Source organism: Zophobas morio, unplaced genomic scaffold (genome assembly GCF_036711695.1).
Source record: "Zophobas morio isolate AGI-343-1 ecotype UQ-CSIRO unplaced genomic scaffold, CSIRO_AGI_Zmor_V1 ptg000063l, whole genome shotgun sequence".
In the NCBI taxonomy this organism is placed as follows: domain Eukaryota; kingdom Metazoa; phylum Arthropoda; class Insecta; order Coleoptera; family Tenebrionidae; genus Zophobas; species Zophobas morio.
Window position 1 is genome coordinate 55,556 of NW_026972168.1, and position 21,613 is coordinate 77,168.

A 21,613-nucleotide genomic window follows, 5' to 3' on the forward strand; every position below is an offset into this window, starting at 1 on the left:
TGCTCTTTTATATCTTTTTTAATACATTCCTTTTTAACTATAAATGGAATCTTCTAAGGAATTAGTTGATGGTGACTGTTATTTTTATTGATTCAAGGACAGTTTGTTTATACTGATATTGTTTATGTAATTGTTTAGCGAATGAATTGTTTTTAAAAGAAGATTTAGAAACTTTTTCTGTGGATTCAGAAAATTTTAGTTCACCTGCTTTTCACAGTGGACTTGACCAACTTGACCTGTTTCAAGAGAGCCTAGACCTTTTTGAAAGCTCTGTTGCTCCTAGTGTTTCAAATACTTTATCCGAAAGTAATATGGAATGCTCAAATTTAACTTCGAGAGGTGGAAATATATCATATATATATATTTAGTCATAAAATAACACTTATAAAACAAGGTAGTACTGTTATAGACGAAGAGATTGATACCCACCAAATAGATTTAGTAGAATCCGTCTCGGAGGTCGATTCATCCAAAAATAAGGATTTTGAAAACTCGAGTAAGGTAGATAAAGTTGAGGAAGCTTCAAAGAGGTTGCTTATAAGAAAACTTTGAAATATTTTAAGTTTAATTACGTTTTTATGAAAAAATAGCACTATTATTTAGGTCAAGTACTTTTTATTAAAAATTAATTTTTACGAGTTTATATATATTATCATTTACATTTATAATATTATATAATAATGTGCTTAATTTAGCTAGTTATTATCTTATTTCAACTATATTTGAGATTTATATCCTTGTAGATTTTCCTATTTACCTATATTTTTGCCTTCCGTGCATTTAGTAATTTTTATTTTTTTGCTTAAATAAAAAATAAAGTAATCTTTTTTTAAATTTTACTCTAAAAATTGCATTATACATAAACGTCATTTTTCTATGACTTTTTTAATTGTATACTACATCTACTTAGCGTAAGCATTTAATGTTCAGCGTTAGTGTTGTAGTTTTCTATAGATTAAATTATTTGTGTTATTATATTTAAGGACTAATAAACTAAAATTTATCGCTAACTCTTCACTACTTTAGGTTGATTTCGGTTTTTGAAAGTGAAGATTCTGAAGATGACTTTGAAAGTAAAAAGGAACAGGAAGTTTTGAAAAGCGAAAGCGAAGATGAAAAGCAAGATGATATGCTTCAGGATGAAGTGAGCGATGCGGAAGTAGAGGAAAGTATTCGTGAGAGTGAAAGAAAGAGATTAATAAAGTATTTTTTCAATTTTTTTGTTAAAGTACATGTTTTGAACAAAATGTTATTAATTTTCATTTTCAAAATTCAGATAAAATTTATATGTTGTAACAAGATTATTTATATGCTAAATTAATAGTTCTGCTAAGTTGTTTAAGGCGGATTTTTTTTTTAAGCTTTATAAAAAATAGAAGAGAGTGGTTGAAATTTTTTTTCGGAATAACGGCTTATTCTTATTATAAATTATTTTATAATAAGTTATTGTTATTATTATAATTATTATTTGATTTATTAAAAAAAAGGATTCACAAAAAAAGGCGAAAGTCCCGTTCTGTAGAAGATTCAGGAGAAGAGGAACCTACTGAAAGTTAACTTTTTTATTTTGCAATTAAGTTTTATTACTTCTTTGCGGTTAAAAGATATAAAAAAGTGGATATTTATGTGGAATTTGAATAGATTTATGACCGATATACCTAAATATTTTTGTTATTAATTTAAATAATAATAATAATAACGTTTAATGTGAAGCTTTGCAATTTGTTTGTTTTTTTTATTACTTCAGTTGACTTTTAAATGTCTTTATTATTTTTATTTTTATTTATTAAATTTATCAAAAAAAATATATAATTTTTTATTATTAGTATTTTTTAATTAATTTTGTTAAATATATAAATATTTATTATTTATAATTCATAATTTTTTATATTATTAATTATTTCCGATCTGATCTTTGTAATTTTAACTTTAATAAATTTTATATTATTTGAAGGCTATATTTTTATTCGTATTATTTTTTTCTATTGTTGGGGTTATTAATAGATCATATATAACTATTAATTTATTAAAATTCTTTTACAATTTTTTCTTAATTCTGTATGTTTTGATAGATTTTTTCTTTAATACGGAACTTCGCATAAACTTTTTTAGTAGTTAATATGTTTTTCGTAAATCGTAGTTAAGAATATTATTTTTAAATGGAATTATTTTTTCTTTTAACAAGAAAATCCTTTTATGTAATTATGAATGCTATGTGAGCTTGTTTTATTCTATGCGAGAGGCGCAGGGAGGCTCGCTTAAGCGTCTATTATGCAAGAGTTTTTTATCTCAAGCACTTCTTTTTACTATATTTAGATCATAATAAGAAACCCACAATTTTTGAACAGTCTCTTGCAGAACTGAAAGGGAAGTCTAAAGGAAGAAAAAAAAATTATGACAGTGACGACGTTATTTTATTTTTTATAAATAGAATATACAAGAATAGTATAGCCTTGCAGTACGCTTTTTTTAAATAAGTTATTGTATTTTTTAAGTAAGGAGTATTAAATATTAATGACTTTATACGAAATCTTTAGAACTTTAGTATCACGTGCTTGTTTTTCGCATGTGTCGAGCATACTGCCAAGTAACTACTTAAAAAGTTTATTCTTTGGTGTTTAGAAAATAAATAATCTTATACGCAAATTGAGTTGAGATAATAGTAATGGTTATAAATAGTAATGCTACGTTTCTGTTTCAATAATGAGAAATTTTAAGGAGCACAAAAAATGTCAACTGGCCAATGGTAATTCTCGCGGACATGCTCGTTCTACTCACTGGCTAAAAACTTTATATATACACGCGCATGTTTTGAAATTATGATAATTTTAACTTTGTGCAAATATGTAGACCTCATTAGATGATATGGCACGTGATCTTCTCCGCCAAATGGACGAGGCGGCAGAGCTGGACAGACAGGCCAATTCTAGTGGTCAGCCGGCTTTGGAAAAGTTAAAACTTCTTTCAGAAGTTCAGAAATGGATAAAAAAGTTTTTACTGTTCATTTTTTTCCTGTATTATTTTTATTTGCAATTTTTTAATGCTAAAATTAAAAAAAGTTTTTAAAAAGTTTGTAACTTAAATTGCGGTAACTCAATTTGATTCTATAAAAAAAAGTTTGTAAAGTTATTAACGTCATTATTGTTTGTTATTATCTTATTATAAAATTTAATAATTTTTTTTAATGTATTTTCCCTATTAACTCATACCTACAAATATATGGGAAATTGATATCATCATTTAAAGAATACTTTAGTATATAATTTAGTAAAAATTATTTGTTTATATTCTTTTTTTGTCTATTTTAATTATATTACTATAGATCGTAAATGGAACTTAAAATATTTCATTTTATTTTTTTATTATCTTTATCTATAAATATATCTGAACAGGAAGGACGGTTATCAGTTTCTTATAGAGAATGGATTCTTTATTTCGTTAAAAAACTGGCTCATGCCCTTGCCCGACAAATCTCTTCCTTCATTGGTCATTCGAAATGCAATATTTGATTCTCTTTCGCTCGTACCAATCTCTATTTGTTTTTATTGTCTTATTTTTGTTGGTAGAATTTCTAAAAACTTCTAATTTATTTTCAAAATCTTTAAGAAGTTCAGTACTCATCGGCCAGGGCGATTCTCTATTTTAGTTTTTTTTATTCATTATGAGTTTTGCCAAAAAAAGTTTGTCGTTATTAAAAAAGATTTTTCGTAACCTCTTATTGGATGCAAGACTAATTGCCAAGGTTTAGTTGGCTAAAAAATATTGCTTTGTTCACATTAGCCAATAAGCTGTATACCGTAATGTTTAGCTTTTTTTTAGAAAAGATATTTTTCTCTGCGAGCTTTTATTTTCATAAATATGCCAGTCAATAGTTTTTATAAACTTCTATCTACATCTTTTCTTTTTGTATATACTTTTTTTATTTTCAATGATATAAATATTTTTTTTATGTCAGGAATTATTACATCTAACATTATTATTTGTTCATATATTTATTTTTGATAAATTTTAGGCATGTTGCAGAAAACTTTATATATAACCTTTATTATTTATATTGTTGGCCTTATAGTTGTTATCAATCACTTTATAATTTTTTTTATATATTTTTATTTATTTATAAGCTGGAAATGACGGAAACTTTTATTGACCATCTGAAAGAGTCTGGTTTGGGCAAGATGGTGATGTTCTATAGCAAACATCCAAAAGAGAATGAAAAAACTCGCATGGCCTTGAAAAAAATGATTCGTAAGTTCTTTATCTCCTTCGCTCTCGAATATTGGTGTAGAGTCGTTTGCAGGCACACATGATTGGTAGTCGGAAGGGGGGGGGGGAGTAAGGATAATAGAACTATTAATTTGGGGCAGTAAATACTTATTGGACTTGCAAATCTCAATTTTAAACCAATTGCTTTCTTTAGAAAATTCACATAAATTTTTGGTACAACCACGTGTTTATTATTTTTTAAAGAGGAATGGCTACGTCCAGTGTTTAAAATAAAAAGTTCTTTTAAAGAACTGAGCTCGGATGAACGCCTCGACTATAAAAGCCAAGAAAAGCAGCAAGCAATACATCCAAAGTAATTTATTTGTAAAATGTAGTTTAACGTATCTTATAGTTTTAAATATAACATACATTTGATAATATATTATTGTATAGTTTTTGATTTTTTTTAACATATAAGTAAAACGTTAACTTCATTATTATTTCCATAAACTTTTTAATAGGGCTGAAGTCCATAAATACAAAAAGAAGCAAGAAGAGGTTAAGAGGTGACTGCCTTTACTTTCATTTATTTTCCCTTTATCTTATTGGCTTGTTTACGAAATGAGGCCCAAGTTTGGGGAGCCCGGATTTGTCAAAAGAGCTTTGGTCCCCAAACCTTCGTTGAAGGATTATTATAACAGCCCGAAATCAGTGGACGAGTCTTCTTTAAAAATATACAAATGCGTAAGTTGTTTGTATGCATCACAAATAAATGCTTTATTAAATTCTCGCTTTCCAAAAGGATAACTTGCTTTTTGTGAAACTAATTTTTTAGTGCTTCGAGTGATTTTTCTTGATAACTTATTTATATACAAATGTCATTTATCTATTTTTTATCATTAATACACTTAATTATTTTTTGTTGCTGCATTTTTATTAGGATCCTCGAACCAAAAAGTTTCGCAGCTTGGCAATACGGAAAAAATAAATTCGGTAGAGTATGAAAAGTAACGATTGTATGGAAAATTTAATGAAACCTTTAGTAAATTGGTTAAATCGCTTTTAAAATAAAGCATCGCTTTAGTTTTTGAAACACTAATATTAGGTCAAAGTTTTTGAATCATAATTGTTTATAGTACAATTATAGCTTAAGAAGTGTAGAATTTCGCCTACTTCGCTATTTATATGTGCATTTTTTGCTGAAATTCATACCTTTACCAAACTTTTTGAGACTAACAACCCCATTTCTTCAAGTAGTTAAAAAGTTGTCTTCAAAGACACCACTTTTATTAACTTTTTGTTTGTATTTTGCGTTCTCCACGCTTATTATTATTATGAAGTGTTGAATAATGCAAATAACTCGACAGCGACCGGCGGTTGGGTAATTCAACTGTAAAAGTTCTCCCTGTGAAGCTCGCAACTCGTTTCCATTTCTTAATTTCTGTAGTGCTCCGAAGTAATTTGGTGTCAAATTTAGCAGCTCCGTAAAGGGTCCTTTATATCCTGCTGAGGAACGGAGATTACTTACAAGCCCCCTAGTGCTGTAGGTTAACAACTATATAGATCAGGTAAATTTGGCGGCCTCAGGCTTTTCTCTCTTACGTATATTGTGCTGGTGCAATCCACATCTAATTTACATAATAATTTCTATTCGTTTTTATTATATTAACAAAGCCAAAAAATTAGTCAGTAATGATTTTAGCAATAACATGATATTAACTTTTATATAATCCTGTCTTTGTTGTGGTAGGCACGAGGGCAAATTGTTATCATATAAATTGGCCTGCGCACGCTTTTTTCCCTTTAATTTGTGGCCCCTGCTGTTGAGAAAGGTGTTCCCCGGGAGACTTTACTAAGACTTGTACCAGCAACATCTTTGAAAACTTGCATAGTGAAATTCTGTATGCTTTAACTAAGATGACCCTGTTAAGCAGAACACTTTGTAGCTCTATTCGTTAAGGTTATATAAATCAAAAATGTTGATTAGGGTTTAGCGTTATATTAGAGTATAACAATCTCAAAGCTAAACACAATTCCTTTTATAACTCGTACTTAACAATTTCAAACGGCAAGACACCGCGTTTTTATTTTTTTCACTCCGAAAATCCCAAGCACAATAAGTTGTTAAGCCAGCCAATCAGACTGCTTCAATTTTAACAGAACGCAGTATTTGGGCGTTAATTCTTTCGGTTCGTCTCAGGTCTAACCCCATGATTAAGGCAGTCGTTGGTTGTCGTAAGAAGCTCATTTCTCGTCACATGCCAAGATTTTGTGCACTACGAGACTTAGCGATTTATTAAGACGGTTCAAAAAAGAATATATAGTATGCCAAGTTGAGGTATAATATTCGTATAATTCGTGCAGAAACCACTGATCCAGCTTTTTTACTTTGCCCTAATAATATACTCAAAGCACTTATATGCTGAACACTTTGCGTGAATAAAATAATTCGTGCTATATGGAAGTAGTTCGACTCCACTACCGAATGATAGATTTTTTTCGCTTTTTCCATAGTCATTTCAGATTTCACTTTCCTGAGCGAATTTTTTTTTTCGTCATCAAGCCGTGCGTTCGTTTATACTTATTTCGCTACCAGCTACTTTAACTTAAAATTAGTAGCATACATACGTATAAAAATAATTAAGCCTTTAAGTTTTAAACCAAGAATCTTACTTTATTCAACTGCAGCTCGTAACTTTTTTGTTGTTCACGCCCTATAGCTATAAAACCACAGATCTGTCTTCTTGTTGCTCTACTTCTCTGTCAATCAATAGAATGAGTTCTTTTAATATAAATATAGGCTCTTTAAGCATGTATTTGTTTACAAATGATGAAAACCCTTCTTGTTAAAATGAATTAAATCACTATATGATTTTATTTTTTTCGAAGTATTTCTGTTACACTTTACATGTACTAGTTTAAGCGAGACTTTCTACCTAGAATTGTATAGGTTGCTCGGAAAAGTGTCTTCAGTGATACTTTCTGGTGTGGTATACGCATTGATGCCTAAATCATGGTTTAAACACGATTAGCATGCTAACCCACTATATGGTAGCTTTCTTATACTTTTTCCGACCTTAATTTTAATTTTTAGTTTAAGACGAAAAATCAGGTGCTATACAAGGCCCTAGACTTACCACAACTTTTTAGCAGGCCGAAAAGATCTGTGACTTTGTACTATATCATACTAAGTTTTCTAACTATGACCGCTTACGATAATGGACTTGGTAAACTTAACCTACTAAAAAAGTTGTTTCTAAATTTCCTCATATATGAATATTTGCAAATTTAACTTATAGGCTTAGAAGTAACGGCTTTACTATTAAAATATTACTGTACATTGTTATAAAAATATGAGTCCTTAATACAATACATTTGTTTTAAAAAAGTTTAAATTAATAGTTCACCTAGGCCATGGCGGCCATAGTTTTAAGCAAATATTATTAAAATAAACAATTTAACTTTTAAATATGCTAAAACAACTGAAAACGTCAAGTTGCATGTAAACCTTGGCTCGTTTCCTCTACAGACAAAAAAACTAAAAAAGAATTTCGGTTACACTTTTAGACAATTTAGTTAAACAAAAGCTTTTTAATATTACGTTTAAAACATTTGCTAATGCTAAAGATTTATAAGCTTAAACATTACATACTATATAGTGAAAGGAAAAATCCTTATTATAAAGATTTTTTATAAAATCATAAGACAGACAATGCCGATTCCAAACTAGTTGATAAAAAAGTTACTGAAAGTTTACAAAGTATTGTATACGTTATCAAAAAACTTAGTAAACAGTGAATCTCATGTAAAAAGTAGGGAGATTAAGGGGCAGACACAAGCTTACAGGAAAGATATCTATTGGTGACGTTGTGCCACATGAAGACCAGCAAATAATACCCATTTTAAGAAAATCTTTAAAGTTTATATTTTCCAACATTCAAGGCTCCCCACCTATTTAGACAACCGCAGGCGGTCAAAAAGTAGAGATCCCATTAGTAAGAAAAAGCATGCTAGTAACTCAACTTGGATCCTTAGGAAACCACATGGTTACCACTAACCTTTTTTGATTGGATAACGATTACTTTACCATGCCGGTATTTTATAACCCACATTGTTAGTAATTAAACCCCACAAATTTTTATGTATAAATACTCATGAAGCGACGCGGTGAGGAACTTTAGGACTATACTCTTTAGGATCATTTCTATAGTTCATGTCCTCGTCTTGCTCTCCAAGCGAGACAAACTCCTTAACCCTGCTGAGGAGCAGTGGTGCGGATCCCTCAAGTGGGAAGCGCGGTCGAGGTTGCGGGTTTTCCCCGTGACCTTCGAACCGATTGATGACTGCCGCGGCCCCCGTCTTTTTAAAGGGTTTGGGGCTTGCGGGGGGCTCCGCGCGTTCTGAAGGGTCAGGGGTGTTTTAGCTGTATTGTTAGCCTCCCGATTTCTTGTCGTTACTAAACTCGGTATGGGGGCCGGGTGGGTCGGCTTCCTTCGGGTAACACCTGGGTCCTCGGGTTTGGGAGTGCTTTTTGGGTCCCTTTCTGGTAGGAGCTCCCGTGCCACGAAGTTCGGGTGCAATCTCGCGCCGCCTTTTCTCTTTTTTAGTCTCATTCACTTCGTGGGTGGTTGTTGTGTTGTGTGGCTTTTAACCGTTCCTTAAGCGGCGCGCTTTGGTTTGGTGGCGTTGTTGCGCCCTCGTCCCTTGGCGCCTGTATATTTTTCCTAACTGCACACGCCTTTTTTCTACCTGACTGTATTTTTCTGGATTTTTCCCGTGCTTGAGTGGGTAGGGTTTCAGTAGATGGGGGGAGGAAAGGGAGGCGTGCTCTCTCACCCCTTTCTGGATTTTTCCCGTGCTTGAGTGGGGAGGGTTTCAGTGATGGGGGGAGGAAAGGGAGGCGTGCTCTCTCACCCCTCAATTTACCACATAACAGAATGGTTGTTGTTTGTTTGGGTTCTCTAAGCTTATCGGAGGGGTCCCCACTCGTCTAGTTTTTACTTTCCACGGCTTAGTCCCGTAGAAAGCACCACCCGGTGCTTATAAGGGCGCCGCCGCAGTCGTTTTATGCTTACGTTTTATACCCAAGGCTCCGGTTGTCGCGTAAGTTCCCCGGCCCTTGTTTGCATCTAGGAGAGAGGGACCTTGTTTGTTGTTTTTGGTAAGAACGTAAAATGTGTGTTTCCGCAATATTTTTCTAAGGGCAAGGGGGGACTGACTTTTAGGTAGGGGGAGACTTCTATGTTGTTTATGTAAGTTGTCTTTTTTATAATAATACAACGATGGCCTCAAAAGACGTTAATATATTATAATATAGAAACTCTAAGTGTATAAATTAACTCTGAAAACCGGTAGCTTTAAACTTATTAAATTAGACCAATTATAAAAATAAAGACACTGGATATATATATATAGCTCCTTCTCTCTCAACGGCCAGAGTAATTAGTTATTTACAATTTTGTTTCGCATACACTTTAAAGGATTTTCATGCTCAAAAGTTACGTTTACTTTATGGTATCCTTTAATTAAAATAATAACTCTTATGTGAATGGTGAGATTGGTAAGAATGCAAAAATTTACCAAAAATTTATTTTCTGAATTTTTTAATATACAATTAAATTACATAGTTACTTATTTAAATCATACCTAAGCATATATATGGATGTTTAAGTAATTACTACGAACTCTCAGTTTTAGCCTTTTTCTTAAAGTTTTCGATATATTGTGAGATTTTTTGAATTTTAGCAGTATTTCTCTCTTCGGGGGTAACAACTAAGTTGATATGTTTCTTAATTTCATTAACATTCTGCTCCTGAAGACTTTCTAAAGATTTATTAACACGGGCTTCTATATAATGATTTTGACGCTTGGTTCGAAGAGCTTCAATTCTTTTCATTGCCAAGATGGTATTGGCCCATAAATTTCTATCATAACGAACGGGGACATTTCTACGTTTCTCAAATTCATAGGTTTTATCCTTTAAAAGAATAAGCGTTACTGTTTAAAAATTATCCCAGGAAAAGAAAAGAAATAGTCGTTGTTGAACAAAAAAAATAAGAAAACAATTTTTAAGAGTAAATTAGAGTTAACATTAAATAAGTTACAATTATCATTTCTTTTCCGGCAGATTTCCTGTAAGCTTTAGTCCAACGAACTTTACGAGGATTGCGTTTCATTCTAAAATTTTTGACACATTTACTTCGGCAAAATCTAAAAACCTAAAATAAATAATAACAACCTTTAGTAAAATTATTGAAATTAAAAATTTTACTTTGCAGTCATTTCTTATAAATGTTGAACCCCTACCAGGATATATTGTAGAGGAGCAAAAGTAGCATTTTTCTAGGCGCATTGGGCTGGCTAAAAACCTAGACCTAGCACTTAGCTACATCCAAATTACTTTACTAGAGCAGAATTATAAAAATTTTAGTTCAAGTAATCACGTGATTAAGAACAAATTGTTTCTAGCGTATCGCATGGACTACTACTGGAAATTTTTTGAGTCTGGTTTAGTAAATAAAACCAATGTATATATACATAAATTTACTTTATAAAGTTTAAGACGTAGTTTTTAAGCCAGAGTCTTAAAGTTTATATAATTTTTAACTTGCTCTTTCCAAGTATTAAAGTGTATTTGTGCCATTTCTTTTAAAAACTCACTTTTTATATAATTGAAAATTATATAATGGTTACTAAAAGCTACGAAGCTTTACGAACTGTCTTTTTTTACTTTTATTGTTATAATTATTATTAATGATAATTCCTATGTGCTCAATCGGGTCGTAAAATAAAACAACGAATTTACGAGCTCTCAACAGGGTAATAGCGTACACATTAGCTTTAAGCTTGTGTTAAAGCAATCTCCTACATATTTGTATTAAAACAATTTACCTCTAACCCATATTATATATATTTAGAATCTATCGCGGGGTCGGCGGTAGAGAGCGCAGGTCCAGATTTCGTAGTTGGCCTCATCTGTCAGTAATTAATTGATGTGCTGAGTAAGCCGATCGTAGATGGCGATAGCATTGCGTCGAAAAACGTTACCCAGAGGTTCAATCTAAAGGTCTTGATGTAAGGGGTCGCTGCAAACAAACCACGACGCACCCGCCGTAAGGCGTAGCAGCTTATTTTGTCTTACTTGTTGCGAAGAGACTATTGCCGATGAGCAGTAAGTCCAGGCAGTAAACAGATATGTTATGATCGGTCGGATGCACAACAAATACAACAAATACAAGCGTAGTTTGTTGTGTGGCATGAGTTTGCTTCAAGCACAAAGTAAAGGGTTAGGACCGCCACCTTGGTCTTCGAAGCGATTAAGTTTATGTGCGGTTGCCGCGAGAGTTTATTGTCAATAATGACCCCCAAGTACTTCGCTGAGGACACCGAGGAATTAATTTATTTAAAGGGTCAGCGGCGGTAGTGGTGTAGAGCGCTTATTTTTGACGAAAAGGGCTTTGCTCTTTTCCCTATCGACAGTAATTTTCCAACGACGACAAGTTGGCAAGCGTTACTAGGTAGTACTGCAGATGCTGGAGCAATAGGGCAGGTTACTTTGACGAAGAATAAATCGCTGTGTCATCCGCTATAAGGCAATCCGCCCGTTGGGGTCGCCAGGCTGTGGTACGTCCCCTACATAATGCGTTAAGGGTAGGGGTGATAAATGAGACCCCTGTGAGACTCAGGTTGTTAGTGGTCTTATGGGTGAGCGTCCTTAGACACGGTCTTTAAGGTAGGATTTGATCACGTTAAAAAAATAGTAGGAAGGGCTATGGCGAGCATTTTGTGAGGCAAGCCTTTATGCCAAACTCGGTTATAAGCTTCTTCAACAATAAAAAAGACGGCCCCCGTCGCCTTCCCTAAATTGTAGGCACGGGTCCTCCACTCTGTCAAGCGAAGGAGTTGTTGAGTCGTGGAATGTCCTTGTCGAAATCTAAATTGGGACTCTGACCGGGCGTGGCTTGCATCGACGAATGCTTTCAAGCGACGCAGTATGACCTCCTCAGCTACTTTGCTAAGGGCTGACAAGAGGCCGGTGGACCTGTATTTGCTTGGCGTAGATGCTGGTCGTGGTGCCTTCGGAAGCGTCATAACGGTTGTCTTCTTCCAGCTTCATGTGTCTTTTTCACTAGGCCTTTATATTAAGTAATTTTATAGTATTTGTCCTTTAAATTAAAACATACGTTCGCAATAAATAGGAGTAAAACCTTTATTAAATCTAAATATTTTATGATCTAGTATTTTTTTAAAATTAATAGTAAGTGTAAAGAAATTTACTATTATAGTAGTTTAAGTTTTACTTAACACTTTTCATAATTGAAAAGAGGGTTATGAAATATTTAAACACCTGTCTTGTTTGACGCATAATTTGATATAGATAAAAGGCTGACCTTTCTGAAAATGTTAATTATATATTAAGCTTACTAATAGAAAATTTGCTTTTAAGGGCTTATAAAAAATTGATAGACAACCACTTATTAATATTGAGCTTTCTATACTTTACATAGTCAAATTTGTAATGGACAAATAATAAATAAAATAGCCACTACAAAATAAATCATGTGACTCTTCATGTAATATGTTGCAACCTGCTAAGTTTTTGTGAGTAGTTTTTGGGCGTATATTTTTAATGTGGCGTAACATTTTCTTTTTTCCAAGTACTAAAGGTGCTATATTAATATTTTAATGAGGATTATTGAGATTATTAAATTAATTTTCCAATTTTTATTAATTATGATACTCTTTTTTTTTAGTATTAATTATTTTTTAAAGAAACATTGACTTTCTTTCTAACCTAAATATAGTTATTTAATGTTTTGTTTATTTTAGCCCCGTTCAATGCCTTTTATTTTCGAAGGAACCATTACTTTATTAAACTATTAGCAGCGTCTACTTGTGTTGGCCTGGCAGTTTGCGTTTACAGGTGTTCTCTCGTTAACTTGAAAACTTAAAAATAATTTAATTACCTTTGTAATTTTTCAAGTTCTAAACTTTGCGTAGTCTTCAGTATAAGTAAAACTGATATTCAATTTGCTTGTTTGATTTCCTTTATTCACCTAAAAATGTGCATTTTACAACTTATAGGATGTAAAACTTTTAAATAAAATTTAACTATAGCCTTCTAGTATATATCTTTATGTGTACTGTACTATTTAATATTTTAAAGGAAAAACTTTTATATTATATTATATGCTATTTTTTCCAATTAAACCTTTAATATTTAATTGTAGATATAACACAGACTTGGGCTTTCAGCGGTCTTTAACCTTTTGGTCGCAAATGGGGCCCATTTATGCCCATTACCGTTTCGTAAAGTGGAAAGTTAGAGGGCAGTCTGAATCTGCGCGGGTATCTTTTATATCCACAAGTATAACTTTTTACATAAAATAGTAAAAAAAATAATTTTTATTTTTTTTGAAGTAAATTTCTATTTTTTGTATGAAAAACGTTTAATTTTTTATATTAAGACGAGGTTACTTTATTTTATTATTTTATATAAGTAAAAAACTATAAAGATCATTTTCTTTATTTTTATTATATACCTTTCTAGAATTTTTTTAACTTACCACACAGGTTAAAGCAATTTATAATTTGGTTTTAATTTACCTGAACTATATGTTTCCAATGTTTTTATGAAATTCTGTAGTTTGACTATATTTTTTTAATTTTTAGGAATCCAGCTTATTATAGCTAATTTTTATATAAAATCCATGTTATAATTAAAAATTATATGAATATCGTTTGTAGAATTTGTGATATAAACAAGTTTATTATTTTCTTAATTGTATTAATTTTTCCTATTTTAAGGCTGCAGCTTTTAATTGTTTGCATGAAAAGTACGCTGAAAAAATTTATGATATTATTATAAATTTGAAAGGTTTCATTAATAACAACAACTTTTATGTAATTTATGTTTATTTTACTATTTTATTGAAAACTGTAAAAAGTTATAGAAAATAACAATATTTTAAGAACTAATAAACAACAATAAATAAAGGTTTTTTTTATAATAACAATAAATTTAATAAAGCTTATTAATAGTGAAAAAAGAGTTAGTTTATATATATATAATATTATAAGTAAATAATAGTTATAAAAAGCTTAAGAAATAATTTGGATACTTTTTTTAATTTATGACAACAATGAATAGTAAAAGATCACCATATAATATTTATATAAAAAGTTCAGTTCATATATTACATTAGAATTTGAGAAAGTAAATTTGTAATTTTTATATATTATAACAAGTGAGCAACCAAAGCTAAGGTAGTACTAAAAGGTATTAATATTAACAAGTGAATAAATAAAGCTAATATAAATTGTCTTCAGTAATACTGAAAAGAAAAGTAGTTTGGAAGCTTTATTAATATGAATTTAATTTGCAGGGTTTTATGTTAAAATCGGCCAGATTGCATGCTCCCGACCCGATTTTGTACCAGAAAGTTTCAACCTGTTTTTATTTTTTTTAACAGCTTTCATTATGTTTTTTTACTATATTATTACGTTACATCAGTATTTATTTATTTTAATTTTTTTTATTTATAATTTATTATTTATACTAATATTTTTTTATTATCATTATAATAACTATTAGCTTTTTGTTTTTTTTCATTATTATTATTTAAGTACTTTGACCATTTTATTTTATTAGCATATTTGCTTTATATATAAAAATATGGTTCGTATTTTATTATTGTTTACTTTTATTAAGTTTTTTCCTGTTATATTTTTTTTTTATTTCAGTATTTTGAAATGTTATTTTCTTTATTTTTTTTGTTTTGCTTATTAACTTTTATTAAATATTATATGTAAAGTTTACCGTTTATTATATTTTAAACCTTTTCACATCGTTACTTTCATTATATTTTTACTGTGTCACATTTTTTATTTACTTTTTCATTTTTCTTCGCGCTGTCCACTAGCAATCTTAAAACATTTAAGAAAGTTAGAAGACAAAGTCCCGCCAATGGAATTTAGTAAGGTCTGTGAAATTGTTGAATATTCTTTAAAAAGGTCTTTTCATGAAGTTTTTTTAAACTTTGAAGAAACGCCGCTCGGTACTCATTGGTGTTAAAAAAATTCTTTTTCGTCTTTTTTATGTTTGTGAATATAAAAATTTGTTATTGGCTTATTTTTTATATAATTTCGTTCATTGTTTTACTTGATTTCCATTTGCCAATTTTTTTGCTATTAGTGTTTTAATTGTCTCCTTTAATCATATTTTTTTCTTAAATAGTTTCTGTTGATGACGTTGATACCAAAAATTTGTTTTTGCGCGTCATCCAATACCCTTCCCGTTGGCGCTTATTATATTATATATATATACCTCGCCTTTAGGGGCCGCCAGCATTGGTCAAGTGCATAAGGCCACGCTTCTTGATGGGAGCTCAGTGGCTGTTAAAGTTCAGTACCCGAATGTTGAGGAATTGTTCAGAGTAGACATGAAGGTATAATCTACTTTTCATAAAAAGTTATGAATAAATATTTTTTCGTTTTTCTTTATTTTACTTTGAAAAACTTTTTGACTATATATATATTGGTATCGCGAATAATATCCTGTTATACTAAATTTTTTGTAAATATATAATAATTATATAAGTATCTTTATTCTTTTACTTTTACATTAAATATAATTATAAATTTTTTTTTAAAATAAGACGATTCGTCAGTTTTGCTGGCTTGCTCAACCAGAACAACTCCCGCTTTTGGATGAAATTGAGCGACAGTTTTTAACTGAATTTGATTATTCTAAAGAAGCTGAACATTTAGAAAAAGTAAAGTTTTATTATTATTATTATTATTATTATTATTATTATTATTATTATTATTATTATTATATTGTTCAGGTACGCGAAAATATGAAGCAGTTTGAGCAAGTTGTTGTTCCTAAACCGTATCGTGAATTTTGCACTAAAGAAGTCCTCGTTATGGAGTTTCTTTCCGGCATCAAACTTATAACTGGTGATTAATAATAATCACTATATAATAATTGTTGAGTGTGGAATTTTTTTTAAATATAAATTCATTAATTTTATAATAATTGCCGTTTTCATTTATGTTTTATACAATATTTTGTTTAGGAATAAAAAAACAATTTGAACATTTTGTAGAGAAAACTGGAAAATCCCTCGAAGAAATTGAATATGAATTTAAGAGTTTCTTATTTGTTCTTTTATATAAGGAAAAAAAATTATGATTTTCTTATTTTTTTGACTCATTTTTATTTTTTTAAAGCTGGAAGTAAATTGTTAGGGAAATGTTCCTTTGTAAGCAGGATTTCATAGTTTTTATAAATATTTACTTTACAACTTTTATTAATTAAATAAAGGCAAAAATACTAATAAATTCTTTTCTTTTAGTTTTTATTATACCTACTGTAGTTTACTACTTTTGTTAAAATATTTATGGGTAGTGTGCGCTATATATTTTTAATCTAGACGTTATCAAAATTTGTGATTAAAATTTTTGCTGTTTTTAAGGTTGTAGGTGCACTATTATTTTTAAATTTAAAAAATTGTTATTAAAATATTTACTCACTGAATTTTCTGAACGCTTAGTTTTTTTGTTGGTTTTTTTAGAATTTTGAAGCTTTTTCATTTGTTGACGTATTATTACAATTTTTTTAAAATATTAAACTGTTTTTTTACAACTTTTTTAGAGGCCTTGTGCAATCGCAAGGATTTGACCCCAAAATTAACTGCCTTTCGAATGGAAATTTATCGCCAATTTTTATATTTTAAGTGGTTTTTGAAAAACACCTTGATTGGCCTGTATAATTATACGTTTGGATTTTTATGCGGTACTTTTTTGGTTATTGATCCCTCTATGTCCGCACAAAAATTAGTACAAAGTATAACCTTGTAAAATAATATTAAAAATATTGAACTTAATTGTAGGCCTTTAAATGTTGAGTTTCCTCATTATTTATAATGATGGCGTTTATACATAAATAACGCTTAACATATTAACACTAATTGACCAATCGCCTTTTTCAGTGAAAAACTGAGAATTTTATTCCATATTATTAGGAAACCGCAAAAGCTATGTGGAATTATTTATTCCTATTAACCACGTTAAAGTCATTGAAACTTTACTGAAAGTCCACGCGAAAGCAGTGTTGGAAGACGGTTACTTCAACGGAGATCCTCATCCAGTGCGCAACTATTTATATAAACTATAGTTGGAGCGTCCTTTTTTTAGTGAGTATTAATTTAACAGAAAAAGTTTTTGTTGGGTCTACTACTTTAAATTGGTTTTTGTAAGAAACCGTTTTAAGTTGTTGCCTCTTTCAGTATTTTTTAGGGCGCTTTGTTGGGGCTATTATTTTTATTCTTATTTTGTATGAAGTTTCAATTATAAGTAAATTGGCATATGACGCGAGTAATTTTATTGTTATCTTATTTATTATTATAACTTTGTTAGAATAAATTTACATTATATTACGTGCTTATTTATTGTTTTTTTGAGTTTATTTATGTATATTTATTTCCTTTTTACGATATTATAATAAACAGTATGAGTTTCATCACTTATAAATGCTTATAGTAGCGTGTTTAAATTATAATGAAGAAAATCCCACAAATAAGTAATTTTAGCGGTTAAGGAATGAAAAAGACTAATCAAGTTAAAAAATTAAAAAGAAAACGAAAAGAAGATTATTATTATTTATTTTATTTATTTTTATAATTTTGTATAAACTTTTTTAAGTTTTTATGGTTTATTATATTTTTTAAGTTCCTTTTCTATTTATTGTACTGTATTAAAAGTAATAACAGAAAACTGATTTTTATGTTATTTTTATACTACATGGAGCCATTACTGTGTGATTGCTAGATTGTTATACAAAATGATCAAAATTCAATTTTGTTGTGATTATACGCCAATATCGCCAGAAAAACAAGTTCACTATTTTTTTTGTAAGGGAAACATTTTACTATTAGACGATGGTCGGCTGGGATTGATTGACTTTGGTCAAGTGAAACAGTTTACCGATAGTCAACGCGTGACTTTTTCTAAACTGATAGTTGCTCTTTCTGGTTATTTTTTATTAATTTTAAATTAAATTAGGATTTTTAATTATTATATTTTTTGGTACTTATAAGAAAGTACGAAAGTAACTTATTGATTAACAGAAAAAAATTCGGAATGTATCATTCGACTGATGAGAGAGATGGGACACCGAACTCAAAAAAGTTTCTCGTTGTTAATATATAAAGACGTGTCCATATACAATTTAGTATTTTTGTACTTTTGTTATGATAGTAGTATTGGGAAAGACTGGTAGATTTGTTATTTACAAATAAAGCGTTTCATACATACTTGTGTACCCGCAACCATGGAATAGAGTTACTACCATACAATAATGGAGAGCTCATAACATTAATTGTTTGCAGTATATAAAGTTTTTGTTGTTTTTTGAAAAACCTAGTTAGAAATTTATGAGGCATAGTTCACTTGTCCCGCTCTTGATTAATTCTATAAACTATAGAGGCGGACCGCTTTTTTTTTTTCTTTCGATATTTGAGCCACACTATAAGTAATTTAGTTTACTAAACAAGTTCAGTGAGCTATGTGTTAGCGCTGTTCACTTCAAAATTTTTAATCTTATAAATAATTCTGAAGTTGCTGAGAACTAAATAGTATTATTTTTATAAGTTGGTTGATTGTGACAACATTTAGTTTAAGTTAGGTAAATAAGTAAAGACGTTATGAATTTTAGAGGAAAGTTTATATAAAGTATTGATTTAATCAGAAAGGGTTAGGTTACACAGTTCTTATAAAATATAAGAAAATGCTTTATTTATAGCGAAGTTTGTTCTTTCGTGAATTAAGTTAGTGAATTAAATTAGTGTCTTAAAAATAACTACACTAGTTTTTGATTACTTTTTTTATCGCCAGATGATGCGTATGTTACTGAAAAGACCGCTATTATATATTACGATAGAGACGATCCAGAAATTCTAGAGGGAAAAAGCATTTTGGAGTTTTTTGAATTTTTGTCTAAAAAGGACAAGACAATTAGCGCGCCCAATGACTATATGATGGCTGGTTATTATTTTTTTTTTATAATTTATAATTTAAAGAAATAAAAGATAAAAGAGCAAACAACTATTAATTATTCCCGAACAAAATTTTTAAGGAAATAAAGTTTTTGTCTACTTTAATGAAGTATTTGAGTACTAGTGGGTTTTAATTCATCTTTATATATTAATTGTTTTACAGCTTCGAAGAGAATTGATTTATTTATTTTTTAACTAAGCATGTTATAATTGATCTCTGTGCTTTTTTTTATTATAACTAATAGGCCGTGTAGCGCTTTTTATAAGGGCGCCCGCTTTGGCTTTTGGTTACCCAGTGAGTATCGCCGAGTCTTGGAAATCTGTTTTATAATTATTTTTTATTATATAATCTTTATTATTTATGTTATTACTGCTTTAGGTGGCCGAAAAAGTTCTTAAAGATAATGACGTATGCTTTTGCTTTTTAAACAAGAATATTGCTTGCAACTGTTAAGACTTTATATTTTGAGTTGTTTAAAACAATCTTCAAACTTTTGAGTTGCGTAAGAACTGCGAACTTTAATCCTATAGAACATGATACCTTCGATAAAGAAAATAATTTACAACACTATATTGCTTATTAAATTGTTTTATAGACTTTTTTTAACTTTTTTTAATTTAAAATAGTTTGTTTACTAAAATAAATTTATATACTCGTCAAGTCTCTTGTTGTTTAAGGACTCTACTTTATAAAGATGCAACAGCTCTTACAGCTCTTGTAAAGTTACTTTAAATCATATTTTTTTTAGCTTTATCTTTTTATAATATTGGAACATTTAATCTTATAGATGATTTAAGTTTAATTAGCTTTTATAGCGTTAATTTTTTTATTAATTACTTAGATCTCTTATGAATAGCTTGCAATAATGCACGTCAGTTTGGGTTCGGTTATAAGTTTTATGCTTGATATTTTTTTCTTGTTAAGGCAATTACAAAACTTTAAGGAACTCTATTACCTTTGCTCTTAGATAACATCTCACGCGTTGGGATATAGCTTTTGTTTCAATTATTTTTAAAGTATTAAAGACGACTTAAAAAGGTGAGAATAAGTAGTCTGTTTTATCTAGTATCTTTATAAGCTCTCTTGGATATTTTTTGCATAACTTAAGTTACGTTGACTGAGGATTTAAACAAATTCAGTAGGCAAAGCTTCTAAATATAACCACATATGTGGATTGCTGAAAATTTATTATAAAGAGTACTTATAACTGAGCTGTTTTTTTTAAGTTAACCCTGCCAGCTTCAAGGCCCTATAATAGTTGTACAATAAATTTATTTCTAGAAAATATATAATACCTATTACACCAGTAAGAATATCAAAACATTAACAAAGTTAATGAACTAAAAGGAATTGAGAGCTTCATTTTAACGTAAATCGATTTAATATTCTTTCACAAGGGTTTTTCTCCTTAGTATTGTATCTTTGACTCTTGTAGCAATTGATTTAATACTAGCGATATTTTTTTAATTTTTAGTTTTTGGAGTATGCTTTAAAATTTTTGTAGTTTTTGAATTATATGTTAAAAAGTCATTGCATTTACCAAGCCTTCTGTAGCTTTCAATTATTTTACCTTGCAAAGCGTATAATTAAGTATACTTTTAACGGTTATACTGAAATTTATTTATAAGATCTGCACTCTGATCTCCCTAAAAAAGGAGCCCCAAACCCGCCCGGTAGGTGCGAAGATCATGTGTTCTCAGATTTAAACTTTTTTGCGCTTATTTGTATCTGAGTATTGGAAGATAAGCCCACAGTGAACACTTTAACTCTCTTGATCCGTCTAGCCCAATTTTATTAGTGTGCCGAGAAAATTAAATATTTACAGGTCGGTTTCTCTTTTTTTTTATTCTTCCCTTTGTCGTTAAAAGCACTTTACTTTTGAAAAGATAATATCATTTCTGTGAAACTCATAAGAGAGAGAACTCATAATATAGAGAATTTTGAGCTTCCGAGAATGTATAATTAGATCACTGGCGTTAGTTTTACCAAATTTTGGACAGATAATTAGGCAGACGTGAACGTGTTTAAAAATAAGGGTAAGACATCTCTTATTGTGCACATACATAGGCTAAGGCATTAAAACACTAGAGATTTGTAAGGCATTGTCATCAAAAGAAACTCTTTATAGCTCCTATCGAACCTTAAAACCAGGGCAGAAGGTGAAGAAATAAAAAACAGAATCAAGATAACTTTATAAAGTCGTAACTTTTTACTTGAACTATAACGGTGGCGGGTGTAATTAAATATCCTAAGAAGTCAGACGTAACGACTTTTAAAGTAGGTAGCACTTTTAAAAAACTTTGCCCTAGCTGAATACGAATTATTTAGTACGTTTAACTTTCCATTAACC

The 21,613-nt window shown here is 29.9% G+C and overlaps 2 protein-coding genes, 1 long non-coding RNA gene and 1 other non-coding gene across 5 annotated transcripts; 3 read left to right on the plus strand and 1 right to left on the minus strand.

Annotated features, from left to right (window-relative positions):
• The first annotated feature begins 220 nt into the window (after nt 1–220).
• LOC135143522 (protein IWS1 homolog) lies at nt 221–5,225 on the plus strand. Of its 2 annotated transcripts, none has more exons than XR_010282819.1 (12): nt 221–339; nt 395–530; nt 1,027–1,203; nt 1,488–1,552; nt 2,317–2,408; nt 2,851–2,990; nt 3,393–3,522; nt 4,122–4,245; nt 4,468–4,576; nt 4,725–4,769; nt 4,837–4,947; nt 5,144–5,225. XR_010282819.1 is itself a non-coding variant. In XM_064075402.1 (12 exons), the coding sequence occupies exons 1-12, from the start codon at nt 312–314 to the stop codon at nt 5,189–5,191; spliced, it is 1,212 nt and encodes a 403-aa protein (XP_063931472.1). In that variant the 5' UTR covers nt 221–311; the 3' UTR covers nt 5,192–5,225. The 2 variants fall into 2 exon arrangements, 1 of the variants encoding a protein (XP_063931472.1); XM_064075402.1 differs by having other exon boundaries at nt 4,830–4,947.
• A 3,157-nt stretch (nt 5,226–8,382) lies between these two features.
• LOC135143535 (small nucleolar RNA U3) lies at nt 8,383–8,612 on the plus strand. Its single transcript, XR_010282826.1, has one exon. It is a non-coding gene; the product is annotated as a small nucleolar RNA U3 (small nucleolar RNA).
• Nucleotides 8,613–9,913: 1,301 nt separating this feature from the next.
• LOC135143512 (uncharacterized) lies at nt 9,914–10,553 on the minus strand. The gene is made up of 3 exons (XR_010282815.1): nt 10,475–10,553; nt 10,308–10,421; nt 9,914–10,180 (listed from the first exon to the last, which is right to left on the minus strand). It is a non-coding gene; the product is annotated as an uncharacterized LOC135143512 (long non-coding RNA).
• A 4,616-nt stretch (nt 10,554–15,169) lies between these two features.
• LOC135143526 (probable serine/threonine-protein kinase abkA) lies at nt 15,170–19,779 on the plus strand. Its single transcript, XM_064075407.1, has 12 exons — nt 15,170–15,260; nt 15,541–15,650; nt 15,861–15,977; nt 16,050–16,164; nt 16,284–16,358; nt 16,862–17,002; nt 17,232–17,356; nt 18,125–18,239; nt 18,336–18,395; nt 19,102–19,251; nt 19,508–19,584; nt 19,642–19,779. Exons 1-12 carry the CDS (start codon nt 15,170–15,172, stop codon nt 19,714–19,716), a joined length of 1,251 nt encoding a protein of 416 aa, XP_063931477.1. The 3' UTR covers nt 19,717–19,779.
• Nucleotides 19,780–21,613: the final 1,834 nt, after the last annotated feature.

Bases quoted from the DNA above. Each gene is read 5' to 3' on its own strand.
- LOC135143522 (XM_064075402.1), top strand. From the start codon at position 312: ATGGAATGCTCAAATTTAACTTCGAGAG. The intron at 3,523-4,121 runs GTACCAATCTCT...TTTATTTATAAG, and splicing joins TATTTGATTCTCTTTCGCTC to CTGGAAATGACGGAAACTTT. The intron at 4,577-4,724 runs GTAATTTATTTG...ACTTTTTAATAG, and splicing joins CAGCAAGCAATACATCCAAA to GGCTGAAGTCCATAAATACA.
- LOC135143526 (XM_064075407.1), top strand. From the start codon at position 15,170: ATGGAATTTAGTAAGGTCTGTGAAATTGTTGAATATTCTTTAAAAAGG. The intron at 15,261-15,540 runs GTACTCATTGGT...CCTCGCCTTTAG, and splicing joins CTTTGAAGAAACGCCGCTCG to GGGCCGCCAGCATTGGTCAA. The intron at 16,359-16,861 runs GTTTCTTATTTG...CAACTTTTTTAG, and splicing joins AATTGAATATGAATTTAAGA to AGGCCTTGTGCAATCGCAAG.